The sequence below is a fragment of the Canis aureus genome, chromosome 2 (genome assembly GCF_053574225.1).
Source record: "Canis aureus isolate CA01 chromosome 2, VMU_Caureus_v.1.0, whole genome shotgun sequence".
NCBI classification, from domain to species: domain Eukaryota; kingdom Metazoa; phylum Chordata; class Mammalia; order Carnivora; family Canidae; genus Canis; species Canis aureus.
The window spans coordinates 48,248,859-48,265,501 of record NC_135612.1 but is presented as its reverse complement, the minus strand read 5'-3'; the positions used below and the strand labels follow the sequence as shown (position 1 = coordinate 48,265,501).

Here is a 16,643-nt window from a genome sequence, read left to right as displayed (position 1 = left end):
TCAGACTCACTGGCAGAGGCCTCCGTGGACAAGTACCATCATGGGCGGGCAGGTGGGTGGGCAGTCACTGTCCGACATATGTACACCCTGCATCGGAGGCAGCAGGATGGGAGGCTCCCCACATATTTCTCACCATAGAAGGCGACCCCTCCTTCCATAGCTGTACAAAAGTAGGAAGTGAGGAAATGTCTGAACCATCAAGGAGCCTTTCCCACAGACTGTGTCCTGGGGCTGCAGAACAGGGCCATCCAGAGAGAGAGAGAATGTGGGAAAACAGAAAATGGACAGCTCTCCAGTCTAAATAACCTCACCAAGTCCTGCTCTGTCCTCTCCGAGTGTGGACACCCTACCTCATCTTTTCAAATTAATGCTAGTTCATGATAGTTGGGCTCTTACTTGGTGCTAGCTAAGTCATTCACATATACAATCACGTGTAAAACTTAAAAATCACTCTAGAAGGTGCTGCTGTATGCTTCACAACTGAGGAAAAGGAGGCTCAGGGTGGTAGATATCACCATGGCCCTGGCCAAAGGCCACCCCAGAACAGAGCTCCTTGAGGGTCACCTTGAACCACCCATGCCTGCCAAGAGGCAAGGTGCCAGGTGACTCTTTCTACTTCTCCATCCAACTGCAGCCCCACTCTGCACCCCCACCAGACTCCACACCCGCTCAACCTTAACACCAAGAAACTCTCTCTCCCATCGGACTTTCTGGAACTTGCCACTTAACACAGCTCCCACATTTCTACTTGGAATTGATCAGTGCACACTTCTAATAAACTCTTTCTGAATCATGGATCCCTGAGGACAGGAGTTCCTTTGAGGCAGGCTACCTCTGCCTTCCTTTTGGCATCTGTGTCTTCAGTGGCTTGGGTGAATCCCCTTCCCACAAGGGCCCCGTGGTGGAGGAGGCCTGGCCACTGACCACACGCCCAGCTCCAGGAGTAGACACGGGACCAAAGCCGGAGCCAATAAGTGTGTCACAATCCCCAGGCCAGGGCAAGAGAGTGGGGAGTGGGGGCCAATCCGAGCCAATGGGCCTTTGCCAGCAAGGCTAGGACAGGGCAGTAAGTGTTCTGTCCACTGGCCTTGAGACCCCAGTGAAGTAAGCCATCCTGCCACTTTCTAGAAATGGAAAAGAAAGCCAACATAGCAGAAGGCAGATAGGGAGAGAAAGAGACCAAGTTCCAAATCTACTAGAAAGCCAGACCTCCTTGACAGCTCCCAAAGCCAATCTGGGCCAGGGTTTTTATGACACACAATGTAGAGAATCCAGAATGCCACAGGGTCTGGAAGGAAAGCAGGCAGCAGGCACAGCATGCTGGGAAACCAGTGCTGTCACACTGCACACCATCTTGGGATTTTCTGACATTCTAATAGTAAAACTTCCACATGTAAATATCATTTTCTCACTTCATCAAACCCTTTCAAATTTTGGGACTCATCCCTGCACTAGACACAAAGAACCACACAAAGTGCTTCAGTGACAATATCACAAAATTTTTTGCTTTAGGGCCACCAGGCAACAGGTTTTCCAAGAAGACAAACATCCCGGTGACTCCTTCCCACAGGGCAGTTTATGAGGCCGGAGGAGAAGGCAAAGGCTACATGGCCACAAAGACTCTGAGGTCCCCTACATCTCTTCAGGGGACAGCGGGTCAGCCTGTGGACACGGCCCTCCTCTCAGTCACCAGCCCAAGGAAGAAGGCTCTAGACACCTGGTTCTAGGGCCCAGGTGTAGAGTCAGACCTGAGTTGGTAACCCAACCATCATGGTGGGGGGGACACAAGGCAGGACAGCAGCTTGCCCAAACTGTCGGCCATATAGCTTCTGGTTAAGGAAGGAGATCTGGAGAATCAAAGAAGGGAAAAGATACAGTTGGCCTGTGCTCCCCAGCACGGCCCCTTGACACTATTTCTCCCTCCTGGAACAAGGTCCCTTTAAACTGAGTGGCCTCAACGAAGAGATGGCAAATGGTGGCTTTAAGTCAATGCTCACATTGTGCTTCACAGAATAGGCAAGACCAGAGAAGTTCTAGGAGACAAAGGACCCTTCCACACAAGCCAAAACACACATTTTTAACAAGACAGAGGAGAAGTTCAAGATTCTTGTCCTCGGAAATGTAATCCGAAAGCCAGAGGATTTGTTTACTCAAAGGCCCTTTCAGCATCTGGTCAGAAGTGGGTTTCCCAGAGAGACTGAGCCTGCCCCGCCTGTGCAAACACGAAGGCCCGGAGCAGAGCATCGGAGCCCAGCAGGCCAGCAAGGAGTGGGGCCTTCTGTCCCAGCCCTGCCCCATAAGAGGAACCCAACCACACAGACCTTTAAAGGGTTAGCTTGTAATGAGATGTTGGCTTGGGGGCACAGAGGGAAGATCCACAGACTACACGTCCCGAGGTGGGGTTTGGACCTCAGCTCTGCACTTCCTTTGTTAAGTGCCTCTGGGCGACTCACTCACCCGAATCCTACCTTCATATCAATTTCTACCACTTGCCAGGTTCAGTTGGGGCTCCAGAGATGAATCCTCGTGGTACCTCCCTACCCCAACCACCAATCACCCCCTGGAGCCACAGCTTTCCTGTTTCCCTGACAAGACATCCCCAGGACACCCAACACGAGTCTGGTTTACCCCTTCTTCAGACTCCTGGGATCTCCATTCATGGGCCTTGCCCCCACTGTGGGGCACCATCTACATGCAACTCTGAAACCCACGTGGCCCTCTTGCCTCATCACTGCACCGAGGTGACAATAATGGCAGCCACCACGATGGGGCACACTCAGAGCCAGGCATCACAGGCATGGTCTTAACGGAGCCTCCAGCCAGCAAGGCCTCGTGGAGTCAAGGACACAAAAGCCAGAAAGCGCTGAGTGACCCAGCCCACAAGGGGGACTCAAATCTAGGCCTACCACATGCCAGAACCTCCAACTCAGGAGAACAGGAAATGCAGCCGAGACACCTGGTGTCGCCACGTCATTCTCAGGCAGCTGATCGTCCAACAGTGAGTGCCCGCCACCTCCTGCCACCGCCAGAGGCCACCAGCAGGATGACTGTGTCAACAAAAAGAGGACACGCTGTACTTTTGACAAGAAAGTTTCAACCTCCGTACTGATGTCAGGGCTCCTGAAGTAATCTACAGGTTTAATTAAATCCAATAAAATACTGACAGATTTTTGCTGGGGAATCTAGGCAAGTTGATGCCAAAGCTCAGAGAAGGAAAAATTTTTAAAACGTAGTAAGAACAGCCAAGAAAATTCTGAAAAAGAGGAGTATGAAAGGAAACCAATCCTAATTGCATGTTTACCCAAGCCTGGGGGTTGGGAGGTAAATGGGGGTTCTGCTCATGGCCTTAGAGCTTTTTTCTGAGGTGATGAAAACCCTCTAAAATCTACTGAGGTGATGGTGACTGTGCATACACTAAAAACCATGACTCGGACCCTCTAAATGGGTAAACTGTATGATATGGGAATTATATCTCATAATGCTATTATTAAAAATAGGGAAAGGGGATGCCTGGTGGCTCAGTGGTTGAGTGTCTGCCTTGGGCTCAGGGCATGATCCCAGATCCTTGGATCAAATCCCACATCAGGCTCTCTGTGGGGAGCCTGCTTCTCCCTCTGCCTGTGTCTCTGACTCTCTCTCTCTCTTTCTCTGTGTGTGTGTGTGTGTCTCATGAAAAAATAAATAATAAATCTTTTAAAAAAATAAGTGAATAAATAATTAAATAAATAAAAATAGGGAAAGGTACATATATATTTATATGAATATGTACACACGTTACATTCATTTCTACACTTTAAACCCCTGGAAAGATTCACAGGAAACTGATAGCATCCAGGGAAGGAGGCATGGTGGCTGAGGGAATAAGAGGTGAGAAGATTATTCAAATTATATTCTCTGGCTTCTCAGGAATTTTGAACCATGTGAATATACGACCTATTTTTAAAATGAACAAACAGGGAAGTAAAAATTTGAAGTCACTAATGGTATAACATTTTTTTTTTTAGATTTTATTTATTTATTTGACAGAGAAAGAGAAAGCAGGAGCAGGGGAGCAGCAGGCAGAGGGATGGGGAGAAGGAGATTCCCCACTGAACAGTAAGCCCAATGCAGGGAGCCCAATGCACGACCCTGGGATCATGACCCGAACTGAAGGCAGATACTTATCCGACTGAGCCCCGCAGGTGCCCCGAAGATAATGTTTTTCAATGCAGCAGCCATGAGTCAGGCCTGCTCTTCCCTGGAGCTGGCCCAGGCCCCTCTACTCAGCCCAGAGACTGCAGGTCACCTCTGCACATCCCATGACTTTAGGAGTCAAACCCAACAGCCACACCTTCCCTCCAACCTGGCTGATTTTGTTTTTAAGCCAATTTGTTTTAAGTGGTCCTTTGGCTCAAGGACCAGTCTGTGGCCAAAACCACACTACTTGTCACAGAGGACATATGTCCCCTTTGACATTTAGAAAAATTAATAAAGAAAATGAGAACAAAATGAGGGGGAGGCCAGATCAAGCAGCTGCTGGTGGTTGGCTGAGCGGCCACGCAGCCTTCATGCCTGGTGGGGCTTCTGCTCTGGGGTCAGAGGCTTTTCCCATTTTTCACTCTGATCTCTACTCCGCACCTGCAGCCCCAGAGCCTAAGACATAACTGAGCCTTCCCTAGAAAACTAAGGAAACTTGAAGAAAGAAAGAACCCAATTCTAAAACCACCTTGCAGCTTCCCTGCAGGGAAGCAAGTGCCAGGAGAGGCAGGGATGACAACGGGGTCCCTGGAGAATGGGCAATCAGTAGGGGTGACTCCAAGCTCCAGCGGTGAGGCCACCACTGCCTCCCACCATGGCAGGTAGTCAGGATACAATTCCCAAGTCCAACCTTCCTTCCCACCCTGCCTTGGGGGGCCTCTGTGCTCCACCCCACACCTTCTTTTTAAAGTAGTTTAAGCGAGGGCAGCCCTGGTGGCTCAGTGGTTGTTGCGCTGCCTTCAGCCCAGGGCGTGATCCTGGAGACCTGGGATTGAGTCCTACATTGGGCTCCCTGCATGGAGCCTGCTTCTCCCTCTGCCTGTGTCTCTGCCTCTCTCTCTGTGTGTGTCTCTCATGAATAAATAAATAAAATCTTTAAAAAATAAAAAATAAAGTAGTTTAAGCCAGCCACTGAATGCGGTGAACCCAGTGCAATATGAACCTTGTCTCGCCCTGCTCCAGATGGGCATCTGCCGTTCAGTTACAGGAGACACAGCTTTTCCTCCAGTTGCAGCATGAGCTTCAGGGTCACCAGGGACCCTGCCCTAGGACGGTTCTGGTCAAACCATCCAGAACACAGTGAGAACCATCCAGACATGGTCAGAAGCACCTCCACACCTTACCCCTGTGCCAGCACTGCACCCTCCCCACCATGCCAGGGCTCCTCCATTCCAGCACCCAGATCCCAGGCAAGCACAATGCCTCAAAGCACCATGTCAAAAAAAAAAAAAAAAAAACAACCTCAAGTGCCCCAGAGCCCCACAGGACACAGGAAACCCAGGAAGCAGGTCTGGTGTGACACAAACATTTGAACAAACAGGACAACCAATCCTCTGTCTCAGAGCCAAAGACACAAGGAACGGTGCTCAAGAGCCCGGCCGAGACGGATGCCCCCCGTTACTGTCACATGGAACACAGGCCCTGTGTTTCCAGATATTCTGATCTGTCCAGAGAAGCAGACCTAGATTTTTATGCAAAGACTTCTGAACCATCTCAGTTGTTAAAAACACTGTGCACATTAAAACAAAACAAAAAGAACTCATCTGGGGACCATGAGTTTGCAACCCCTGACTCTCCTGGCCATAGTCACAGACGCCAAGCATGGGTGATACTGAACAACTCAACTAAAGATCATGAGCCCAGCAAGATGGAATGATACACCTGTTCACCAGAGGTCTTCCTCGTACTTGCTCACCAGCAGTTCATTTGATTAAGGGGACCAGTCATTTATACAACCTATCTGCTTCCCTCCCCTTTGGGCACCACCCCCTTGGGGTTAACAGAGAGGTGCCATTTCTGACTGAGCCTGACACTGGCATCCAGCACACAATGCACATTGTGCCCTGGGCGCGCTTACAGTTCCTATAAGCACAGATCATACAACATGGACCACGCAACCCCAAAGAGCTCAATCACAAGCCTTAGGGCTTTTCTCCAGTAACAACGCTACAGCTTCTGGCCTCCATCTGCTCTCCACACTTGTTCCTCTTTCCCTCTGTCAATACCTGAGGGACACATCAACTTTCATTCTTTCAAGACAAAATAAGCACTCCCCGGATTTAAACCTGTTTGAAGAGTCACATGCAACATGAGTACAACAAATACACCAAGACCTGTTTCTCCGGCTCCCAGGTGTGTTTGCAAAGGGCTGGGTCCTCCTAGTTTTTGTATGAGGTGCCAGGTGAGGGAAGCAAGGCATGCAACATGTGCCCTCTAGAAGCGGCTCCCTTGGTTCAAGGGCAGTGGCAAGATGGCCAAGAGGGACACTTTTGGACCCTGCAGACCCAACCACAGCTTGGAAACTCTGAGGTCACTATGCTTTAGGACATATGTCATGAGCAACCTTTTCTGCATCCACTTGTCCCTGTCACATGGTAGAGGAGACGTGGGAATGTCACTACTCACCGCCACCACCCCCACTTCAGGGACAGTCACTTCTCACAGAAGCTCCCAACCTCCTCACCCCAGGCCCAGATGTCCGGATGTGTGGCTGGCACTTCTGTGAGCAGTTCCACAGCACACCATCCTCTGCTTCCCCTTCTGCCCTATCTGACCACTCCCTTCACCTTAGCCCCTCCTCCAGGACCTCCAGGGAACTCCCTGACACTCCCCTCTCCCTCTTTCTGTTCATCCACTCAGGCATCCAGTCCTCCCCACCTGTCCTTCCGGCACCTTCTACCTATCTCCGTGGCCATCCTGAGTCCCCACTATAAGCCACATCCCGATTCACCCACTCACTCAGCAAATACTTATGAAACCCCTAGCAGGGTTGGCAGTACTAAAAGCAGCACTTGGATTACTCCATCTGCTCCTCTGACCCAATACAAGTCCCCGTATCCTACAACTAGAATCTGCATCTTCCAAAATCAAAATCCAGCTGCGAAAGGAAAGGGTGGGGACCGCTGGCTCCAAAGTCAGACCCTGACCCTTCCCCAGCTGCTTGGCCTTGAGCAAGACTCCATCCTCTGTGCCTTGATTTACTTATCTGTAAATTGAAGAGGCTCCAGCGGCACACCGATCATAGGAATGAGGAAATGCAGAGAAAACATTTAGTACATAGCCTGCTATATAGTAAGAGCTTAATAAGGATCAGCTGCTACTATTATTAACACCATTTCCTTTTTTTTTTTTAAGGATTTTATTTAGTGCTCATTTTGGCAGCACATATACTAAAGAATTTATTCTTGAGAGACAGAGAGAGAGAGAGGCAGAGCCATAGGCAGAGGGAGAAGCAGCTCCTCGATGCGGAACTCAATCCCAGGACCCCAGGGTCACGACCCAAGCCAAAGGCAGACGCTCAACCACTGAGCCACCCAGGTGTCCCACATCATCACCATTTCCAAGCAATCCCTTTCCTCAACCCTCCCCATGGCAAATCCTGCTTGGCCATCTGGTCCAGGAAGAACTTCCTCATCCTATCCCTGCACCAAGCCTAATCCTCCTCCTCCCGCATTTTCCTTCCCAGACCATCCTGTCCCCAGTCAAAGCACCTGAGGCCATCCTTTTGCAATTTATACTTTTGTTTGCAAATATTACTTTTGATACATCCTTCCCCAATTGAATTGGAGTCCTTCTTACCTACCCAGTAGAATCATCCAAGAGCATTATCCCACCTCCCAGATTGAACTGGAAGCTCCTTAGCCTCTGGGGTGTTCCCCATAGCATGTGCCCCCTATGCTCACAGTGAAAAGAAAGCTCCATCCATTCAGCCACGTTTTCTCCTGGGTCCTTGGTGGAGAGACCCAGCTGTACCAGACCAAAATCCAGCCCACCGCAGCTTAGAGGCCCAGAAAGGACCAAGCTGAGCATCAGAACACCTGTGCCTTAGTTCTGCTTTTCCTACAAACTCACTGGATGACCTCAACAAACCCTTCCCCCTCCAGGGCCTCAGTTTCTTCATCTGTACAATGGAGTAGAAGGAGGGAGGTCAGGAGAGCTCTGTGTGCTACAGCCTCTCTCTGCTCCACACTTGCCAGTGGGCATGGATTTCCTCTCCCTAACCCCCGCCCCACCCAGGGGAAAATAAATACCAAGTCCAGGTTCCTGGCAGATCACCCTTAGATTAAGCACAGATTTTTTTTTAAGTGAAACCATGACAACATGATTCTAAATTCATGGTCCCAGAAATTCCCTCTGCAAAGAATAAGAACTAAAGCATCAGCCATAAGACTAAAATACCAGCACAACCCCTGAAGCTTTCTCTCCTTAAACCCAGGAGTGTGCTATGTAGACGCTAACAGGGAGAGTCCCACCCTAGGGGTGCCTCGTGTGCCAAGAAGGATCTGCGTTTGCAAAGCCCTGTGAAACCAACGCATTTGTGGGCATGAGAGTTTACGGGTAAAGAAGCCATATAAGGCAGAGGGCTCAGGGTTAAATTAAAGAGGGATTTTTTTTCTCCCTTTCCAATCTGATAGAAGAAAGAGGTGACAGGTGCCAGATCCTCACAGGCGCATTTATAAGGGTAGTCATGAGGTACCTCCTCCACCCAGGGTCCGCCGTGTCCAGGGAGGCTCACGCAGGTTAAAGAGTCACCAATTACATTTGAAAGAGGCCCAGAGGCAGATGCACCTGCCTGACAACTTTGGCCATATGGCCATATCCTCATTTACAGGCAGAAGCAAGACCAAAAGGTCTGGTATAAATTACATCTGTTTTCAGGTCTGTATTTTTAAATATAATAGGACACTTAGCTATTTAACAGGGAGCCAGGGGCTTGGTTGACTCCATGTCATTCTAAATAAGCCCGATAGGCCTCGGAGGCATGTACTGCAATTAGAGCTAGCCCGTGAAAGCCCGGAAAGGCTCAGTAAACCGCTCATGTCAGACAACCAACAGCCTGCAGCCCGGACTCTCAGGGAGCGTTGGCACTACTGACATCTCAGGCTGAACTGTTCTTTGTTAAGGGGTTGTCCTGTGCACTGCACGATGTTCTGCATCATCCCTGGTTCTAAATACTAGATGCCAATAGCATCCCTCATCGCAAGTCATGACGATCAAAAATATCTGCAGACATTTGCCAAGTGACCCCAGGAGGGCAAAAGTCCTCGCTGGTTGAGAACAATTTGAGGGAACCTCTGTGTGCTATGACTTTGTTTTTTTAACTTGGTGGAAAACAGAATCAAAGGACCACTCTACACTCTTTTTTTAATCTGTATTTCTGCTGTCTTAGATTTATTTAATGTTCTTTCTTCTCTGTGGTATATAAAATTAAATGTGGGAGGGAAATTGGATGGAAAGCGGCCAAAAAGTATAAACTTCCAGTTATAAGACAGTAAGCCCCAGGGGTGTAATGTAAACATGATGTTGTACTTTGTACCCAAGAGCTGGTAAACGAGTAGATCCCCAAAGTTCTTATCATAAAGAAAAATAAATGTTTTTGTTTGTTTAGTACCTCTGTGAGGTGACAGATGTTCACTAAACTTATCGTGCTAATCCTTTCACAATAAATGTAAGTCAAACCACTAGGCAGTCCACCATCAACTTACAAAGCACTACGTCCATCTTATCTCAATGAAATGAGAAAAGCAATCAAGCAGAAAACCCACTAAAAATTAAAATCAAATCAGGATAAATAGGTTTCACTTCTATAGCTTTTCCCTCAATTCAAAACCTTGGTCACATCATCAAAAAATAACCTGACACTACACAAGCTCCCGAATCTCTCTTGAACTCATAAAAAGTCACTTCGCTTGCTAACCACGCTCCGCTTCAAGCTCTGGTTTATTAAAATAATATTCTCAGGACGCCTAGGTGGCTCAGTGGTTGAGCATCTGCCTTTGGCTCAGGTTGTGATCCCAGGGTCCTGGGATCAAGTCCCACATCAGGATCCCCATGGGGAGCCTGCTTCTCCCTCTGCCTATGTCTCTCATGAATAAAATAAAATCTTCTAAAAAAATAAAATAAAATAATATTCTCATATTAACAAGCCATAACTAAAAACATGTCAGAATGGTTAAGTCTCCCCAAATCCCAAAAAGTATGAAGCTGTTACGTTTTCTCTCAATAACATTTGTTCTTATTATAAGTGTAAATACACAGATGATGGGAAATTGGGAGAATCTAGGATAAGCAGGAAAGTCTCTATTCCTTTCCAAAGTGCTGGCATAGGAAAGTAAATGAGCTTCTGCAGTCCCAACACCTTCAGGACGTGGTGGTACACACCTGCCACCAATGCAAGTGCGACAGCCAGGCAGTGTCAGACCACCTAGGATTCAACTGCCTGCCCATCCCCCAGGAAGCACCAAAACCCTCCTTCCACATAAGAGGATTTTACAAAGCTTTTGAAATAAGAAGTGGCTGGGAAAGCAGCCAGCAGAGATCTGGGAGAAATGTGGCCTGGGCAGCAGAGCTCAGAGGCTTGCCAGGATGGAAAAGGAGAGTCGTGGTGGAGGTAATGGTTTCCCTGCCTTGTCTCTGCCCTGTTCTGTTCGTAAGGTGCTAGAGAGTCAAGTCAGACTCCTTCCAGATCTCGAAGGGTAAAGCTGGACCCCAGAGAGCAGGTGGAGAGGGGCACCTGGGTGGCTCAGTGGTTGAGCATCTGCCTTTGGCTCAGGGCATGATCCCAGAGTCCTGGATCGAGTCCCACATTGGGCTCTTGTGGGGAGCCTGCTTCTCCCTCTGCCTGTGTCTCTGTGTCTCTCATGAACAAATACATAACATCTTTTTTTTAAAAAAAGAAAGAGAGAAAGCACCTGGGGCACAATCCTGGCTACATTGTACCATCCCCAACTCCACGCAATCCACTGGATATTTCTAAACATCAAAAATGAGAGGAATTGCAGTTTTCTACTTCCTAGACACAGCCTCCTTGTTGATTTCCTTCTAGCTCTCAGAGAAACATATCAGGTATCAGACCTGGGGGGCAGCCCCATTGCCAGCTGTGCAGAACCGCGTGCAAAGACATGGGTGAGGGGCACGTGAACACATGCATACGCACACACACACACACACACACACACACACACAGAGGGTACCCTGCATACAAACTGCCTTTCTCTCCTTCCATTTTGCCACCAGCCTTAAAACAGTCTTCCTTAATTATTCAGATACATGAAAAAGGTGTCAAGGATTCTGCAGATGGAGAGATGTTCTTGATTAATAAGTACAGGAAAGAGGGCGCTGCTCAATCTCAGTAGAAAATGAGAAAATGCCAAGCAAACCAACATGGGACCAAATTACACCACCTAACTGGAACAATGAGAAAGTCAGATGGTACTAAGCATCTCCCATCTCTGACGGGGGAACCCTTGGGCACTGCAGGAGGGAGGGTTGACTGGTACAGTCTCAAGAAAATCAAGGATGAGCAGCCCTGAGACCCAAAAATTCACTTGTGATGTATAACCCAGACTCTTTCATACAGGTCCTTAGGAAGGCACAACCAAAGACACAGCCAGGAGCCAACAGTACAGACAGGGAGAGCAGTAATGAACATATGCCCATTGTACAGAAATTCAGATCATGTAAAAAGATGACCTGAAAAATAATAATTACCCACATCCACAAATGTGCATGCACACATGAATTTCTTTGCATATTCATCATATGTTTATTATTTAAATGAAATCATACTAAATATGCTGCTTTGGTTTTTTTGTTTGTTTTTAAATCTTAGATTTTATTCATGAAAGACATAGAGAAAGAGGCAGAGACACAGGCAGAGGGAGAAGCAGGCTCCATGCAGGCAACCTGACATGGGACTTGATCCTGGAGCTCCAAGATCACATCCTGGGCTGAAGGTGGCGCTAAATCGCTGAGCCACCCGGGCTGCCCTAAATATGCTGCTTTGTAACCCATTCCACTTGATAATATATAGTATCAGATCAATGTCATCATTTCTTTTAAGTAGGTGCCATGCCCAGGACGAAGCCCAACACGGGGCTTGAACTCATGACCCTGAGATCAAGAACTGAGCTGAGATCAAAAGTCAGACACCCAACTGACTGAGCCACCCAGGCACCCCCATAGTCACAATATTTAAGAGCTGTACAGTATTGCGTACTTTCCATAAATTATTTAACCAAGACCCAATTATTACTTAGGTTATCGAAATATTTTCACTACCAAACAGAACTTCTCTGAACTTCACTAGCCATGCATCTTTGCTTCCTCTTCTAATGAATAAAATTGGAAGAAAGATATAGTACATGAAAAACATGTGTACCTGGGGGATGGAACTGCTCCATTAAGAAGTATACATCTTGGGGCACCTGGGTGGCTCAGTGGTTGAGCATCTGCCTTTGGCTCAGGGTGTGATCCCGGAGTCCTGGGACCAAGTCCCGCATCAGGTTCCCCGCATGGAGCCTGCTTCTCCCTTTGCCTATGTCTCTGCCTCTGTGTGTCTCTCATGAGTAAATAAATAAAATCTTTTTTAAAACGTATATATCTTTTTCATTATTACATATATTCTGTGCTTTCAATTTTAATAGTTTCCTTGGATCCACATTGTTTCTGTTGTCTGGCAAGGTAGCTCCTTCACGGAAAAGACAAATGGGCTTGGGTTGCTGCTTTATAAGCAGTAACCTGACTATACTCTTCCTCCCTGGTCTGCGTTGCTAAGGAAATGGAGGGTCACCATCCAAGCAAATACCTACCTCGCAGGCTTCCGGCATCAGCCATGCATTTGGTCACAGAGGACTTTCTGAGGAGGATCAGTAACATAAATTACTTACGAGTTCAACATTCATTTGCTAAAAATATCTTCATTAGATGCCAGCATGTGCTTGGAGGCTACCTGGTGTTAGAGAGACACAAAATGATCAAGGTCCAGCTCTGCTCTTGGGAGCCCCCAGGCTGGAAAGCAGAGGGACATATGTTCAGTGGCTGTTACAACTACACATGGGAACTTCAAAACTCCAGTATGCTCTGGGAGCCCTGGACTCCTGGCTGTGGAAGCTTTTCTTTTTTCTTTTCTTTTTTTTTTTTTTTTTGTGGAAGCTTTTCAGAGGGAACAGAGGAGGGCAATGAGCTGGCCCTGTAGTCATGGTGGCAGAGACCCCAGGCAGAGGGTCAGAGTGGGGCAAGACATGCAGGTCCCGGGCCACGTGATACCACTGGAGAGCCTCTGGAAGCCCAGCAGGGCTGGAGCTGCAGGCAGAGCCGACTTAGGGGGCTCGAGAGTGAGGCAGGGCCCTGTTGATGAAAAGCCAGCATTGTCCGTAGACTAAGGAGCTGTGCTTGGGGGTGCAGATGGGCAGAGGAAGGATGAGACCAGGGATGGAGGATGGGCAGGGACAGGGCTGGCAGCAAGAACAGCAGTGTACATGAAGGCTCTTGCTATGACTTGGACACAAGAAGTGGGGAGACAAGCCAGGCCGAAATGCTGGCAGGTGGGGGCACTACCACAGGGGGAGAGATGTGAGCACAGGCCAGAAAGCCTCGCGGTTACACCAAGGGTGGAATGGCCAGGACTCAGTGACTAAAGGAAAGCAGGACACCCAGCCAGGGCAGCAGGTGGTCTGGAGTCCTGATGAACTGACCCTGCTGAGGACCATGGAAGAGGAAAGGCCACAGTACAGACCAACAGCAAGATGGGGCATGGGCCCTGCCTCAGCCACAGATTTATGCCACGTTCTAGAAGATTCTCTAAACTAGTGGGTGGGTAACTAACTCTGCTCAATGTGTGTCATTGAGGCCCCTTCCAGCTGTAAAATGCTGGGAGTTCCTGTCTGCATCAGAAACTAGAGTGGCAGCGGTCCACCTGCACACTCACCCCAACAACAGCATCTTCCCTGGAAGAAGAGGTAGATCATGTACATAACCAGCTTCTGTGAAATCAGAACCTCCTCCCAACACTGTGCCAACAAGTCAATGAGGGCTGAGTATCAGCTCCCCCTGCCCCCCTCAAACACGCAGCTCACATCTGGCCACATGCTGCTTGCTTTTCTCCTCCACCCCTGGGTAATAAGGAGCAGACTGGCAAAATAGTTCAAATACCTTCTTAAAAAGCACACTGCCTTGTAGGCTGGGAGGCCTATTTTGAGCTAAATGTTTCAAACCTCCATGCTCAGAGCTGCTCCGGGCATCAAAGCTCACCTCCAACTGAACAATCCGGAATCAGTAAAGGTGCCTCCACTGAATGCCAGGCTGGCATCAGGCACCGAGACACAAGGAGGACAGGACACCCGTGTCCCCCAGGGCTGTCTGCTGAGCATGGGAGCTTGGCACTAAACCCAGCCACCCAGCACAGCGTGAGAAGGGTTGTGCAGAAGATGCGCAAGGCTAGGGCTGGGGCAGGCCAGAAAAGGAAACAAGGGCCTCACTCGGATGTCCCAAAAACCACACAGAGGAAGGAGCATGGGAGCTGAGCCTTGGTGCCCTCATGGCGGATACACAACAGAAACTGACCCGGGAGTGGGAAAGCAGAGGCTTATGCCATGGAGAATAAGAAAATAAGCAAGTGGCAGCAAGGAGGCTGAGAAGGGCTGGCTGATGGCTGCCAGATGGGCTGGGGAGGGTTTGTAAGAGCCCTGAATGCCACACCCAGGTGACAGCTACACCGGGAGCTACTGAAGTTTTTAAGTAGAGGAGTGAGGGCAGTGGAAAGGATGGGGCAAAGGAGGGGGGCAGCAATTCAATGCCAAAAGCACACAGAGGAGGCCAACACAGTGAGGAATGTGAGCTGTGCCAGGGCAGGGGATGGGGGGATGGATGTGGAAACACAGCACCCCCTTCCCCATTTTCTCAGGACCTCTGACATTTAATCCTACAGACCCACAAGGAAACACCTTGACTCGGAATCACATGGCAACAGCAAAACCTCCACAGATAATTCCAGACCCTGCCTTTCCAGGTCTGGTTTCCGCTGCTATGCTGAAAATGTTCCCCCGGGGAGAGCCAGCCCCTGGCCCCAAACCTCCCAACAGCTGATCAAACAGCAAAGGACGCTGTGTACACTTGGAATGGGGCGGTGGGCAGTGAATAACAGACACACACACCCAGACTTCCCAGCAGCACCGCCTAAGCAACAGGATACATTTGGTTCATTTCCTGCAAAAACAGGATCTCCCGGGCATTCTGGGACGCCCTCCTGGCATCCCAGGTAGCTCTGCCTCGACTCCAGGGACCCAGGTCCTCCTTCCTCATTGCCCAGACACTTTCTCCCTGAACTTAAGCAACCCACAAAAGCCTCTCCAAGACCCCTCAGGCCCTTGTGAGTCTCGAGGGGGCAAGCTCTCAGGCAGGAGCACGGAGAGCCTCTCCATCGGTATCCCCCGCCAACAGAAAGTCGCTGGGACCACCCAGGGTCACCAAGCATCCTGGAGTCCAGCTGGGATCCCCAGCGCCGAGCGCACATCCAACACAGGTCCTGGGCACATCACCGGGCGCTAGACACTGCTTTTTTTGGCAGCACAGGGAAGGAAGAGGGAGAAGGCAGCTGGGGCATTGAGGGGGCGCAGAGGCAAGGGAGGGAACAATAGTAAGGTGGGTAAGTTAAAGGCACACGGACCTGGGTCAAATTCTACCACCACCGCTAAGTCTACTTGCATAAACCACCCCTCCTCTCCCGGGCTTTTTTTTTTTTTTTTTTCCTCCATCTGTCAAATGGGTATAAAAATAAATTCCGTGTAAATATGAATGCTTCGTTGTCCGAATTGGTGGCGCTACTGTTAGCACTAAGGATCGGCGGAGCTCAGGATCCAGGATTCACGAGAGCCGTTGCTAAAGGCGGCGAAACCAGACGCGGCGGTCCCGCGAGCCAGGCCGGGACGCTCCCCCGCGGAGCCTCGGTGCGCGCAGGTGCGGCGGGAGCGCGGGGCCGGCGGGGCAGGGCGCGGGCGGCCAGACCCACCTGAAGACGCGGAGCAGCAGGCAGGCGATGAGCAGCGCGGTGAAGGCGCACGCCACGATCACGGCCGCCTTCAGGGTGGGCAGGTCGCGGAGCAGGCTGGACAGGCGGGTCACCAGGGCGTCGCCGCTGCTGTTGGAGCCGCCGCCGCCGCCGCCGCCGCCGCCCGCCGGCGCCCCAGACCCCGTGCGGGTGGCGTTCCCGGGCCCCGGGCCGGCCGACGGCCGCGGCGGGCGCTCGGGTCGGGGCTGCGGCGCCGCGGCGGACTCGGCTCTGCGGGCGCGGGCGGCGGGCGCGGCCAGGAGCGCGAGCAGGAGCAGCAGCAGCGGCGGGGGCGGGGGCGGCGCGGCGCGCATCGTGCGGTCGGCGGCCCGGGCCCCGCGGGGGTGCGCGCGCGGCTCAGCCCGGGGCCCCCTGCGCCGAGGCCTGCACCCGGGGCTTCCGCGGCGGAGGCGGCTGCGCGGTGCGCGGTGCGCGGTGCTCGGCAGGAAGCTGCGGCGCCCGGAAGAACCCGAGCCGGAGCCGCCGCCGCCGCCGCCACCACGTTGCACCGAGTCATTCGACGGGCCGCGGCCCCACGTGGGCGGGGCAGGCCCCGGGGCCCGGGTGCGCGCTGCGCCCG

The 16,643-nt window shown here is 50.6% G+C and overlaps 1 protein-coding gene across 1 annotated transcript in view; it reads right to left on the bottom strand.

The window, feature by feature from the left end:
- Window positions 1-16,392, bottom strand: part of FAM174B (family with sequence similarity 174 member B) — a 42,820-nt gene extending 26,428 nt beyond the window's left edge. Inside the window, exon 1 of the mRNA XM_077871092.1 lies at window positions 16,025-16,392. Coding sequence (XP_077727218.1) covers window positions 16,025-16,377 — 353 coding nt within the window. The 5' untranslated portion in view covers window positions 16,378-16,392. The remainder of the gene's footprint in view (window positions 1-16,024) is intronic.
- Between the last annotated feature and the right edge of the window lie 251 nt (window positions 16,393-16,643).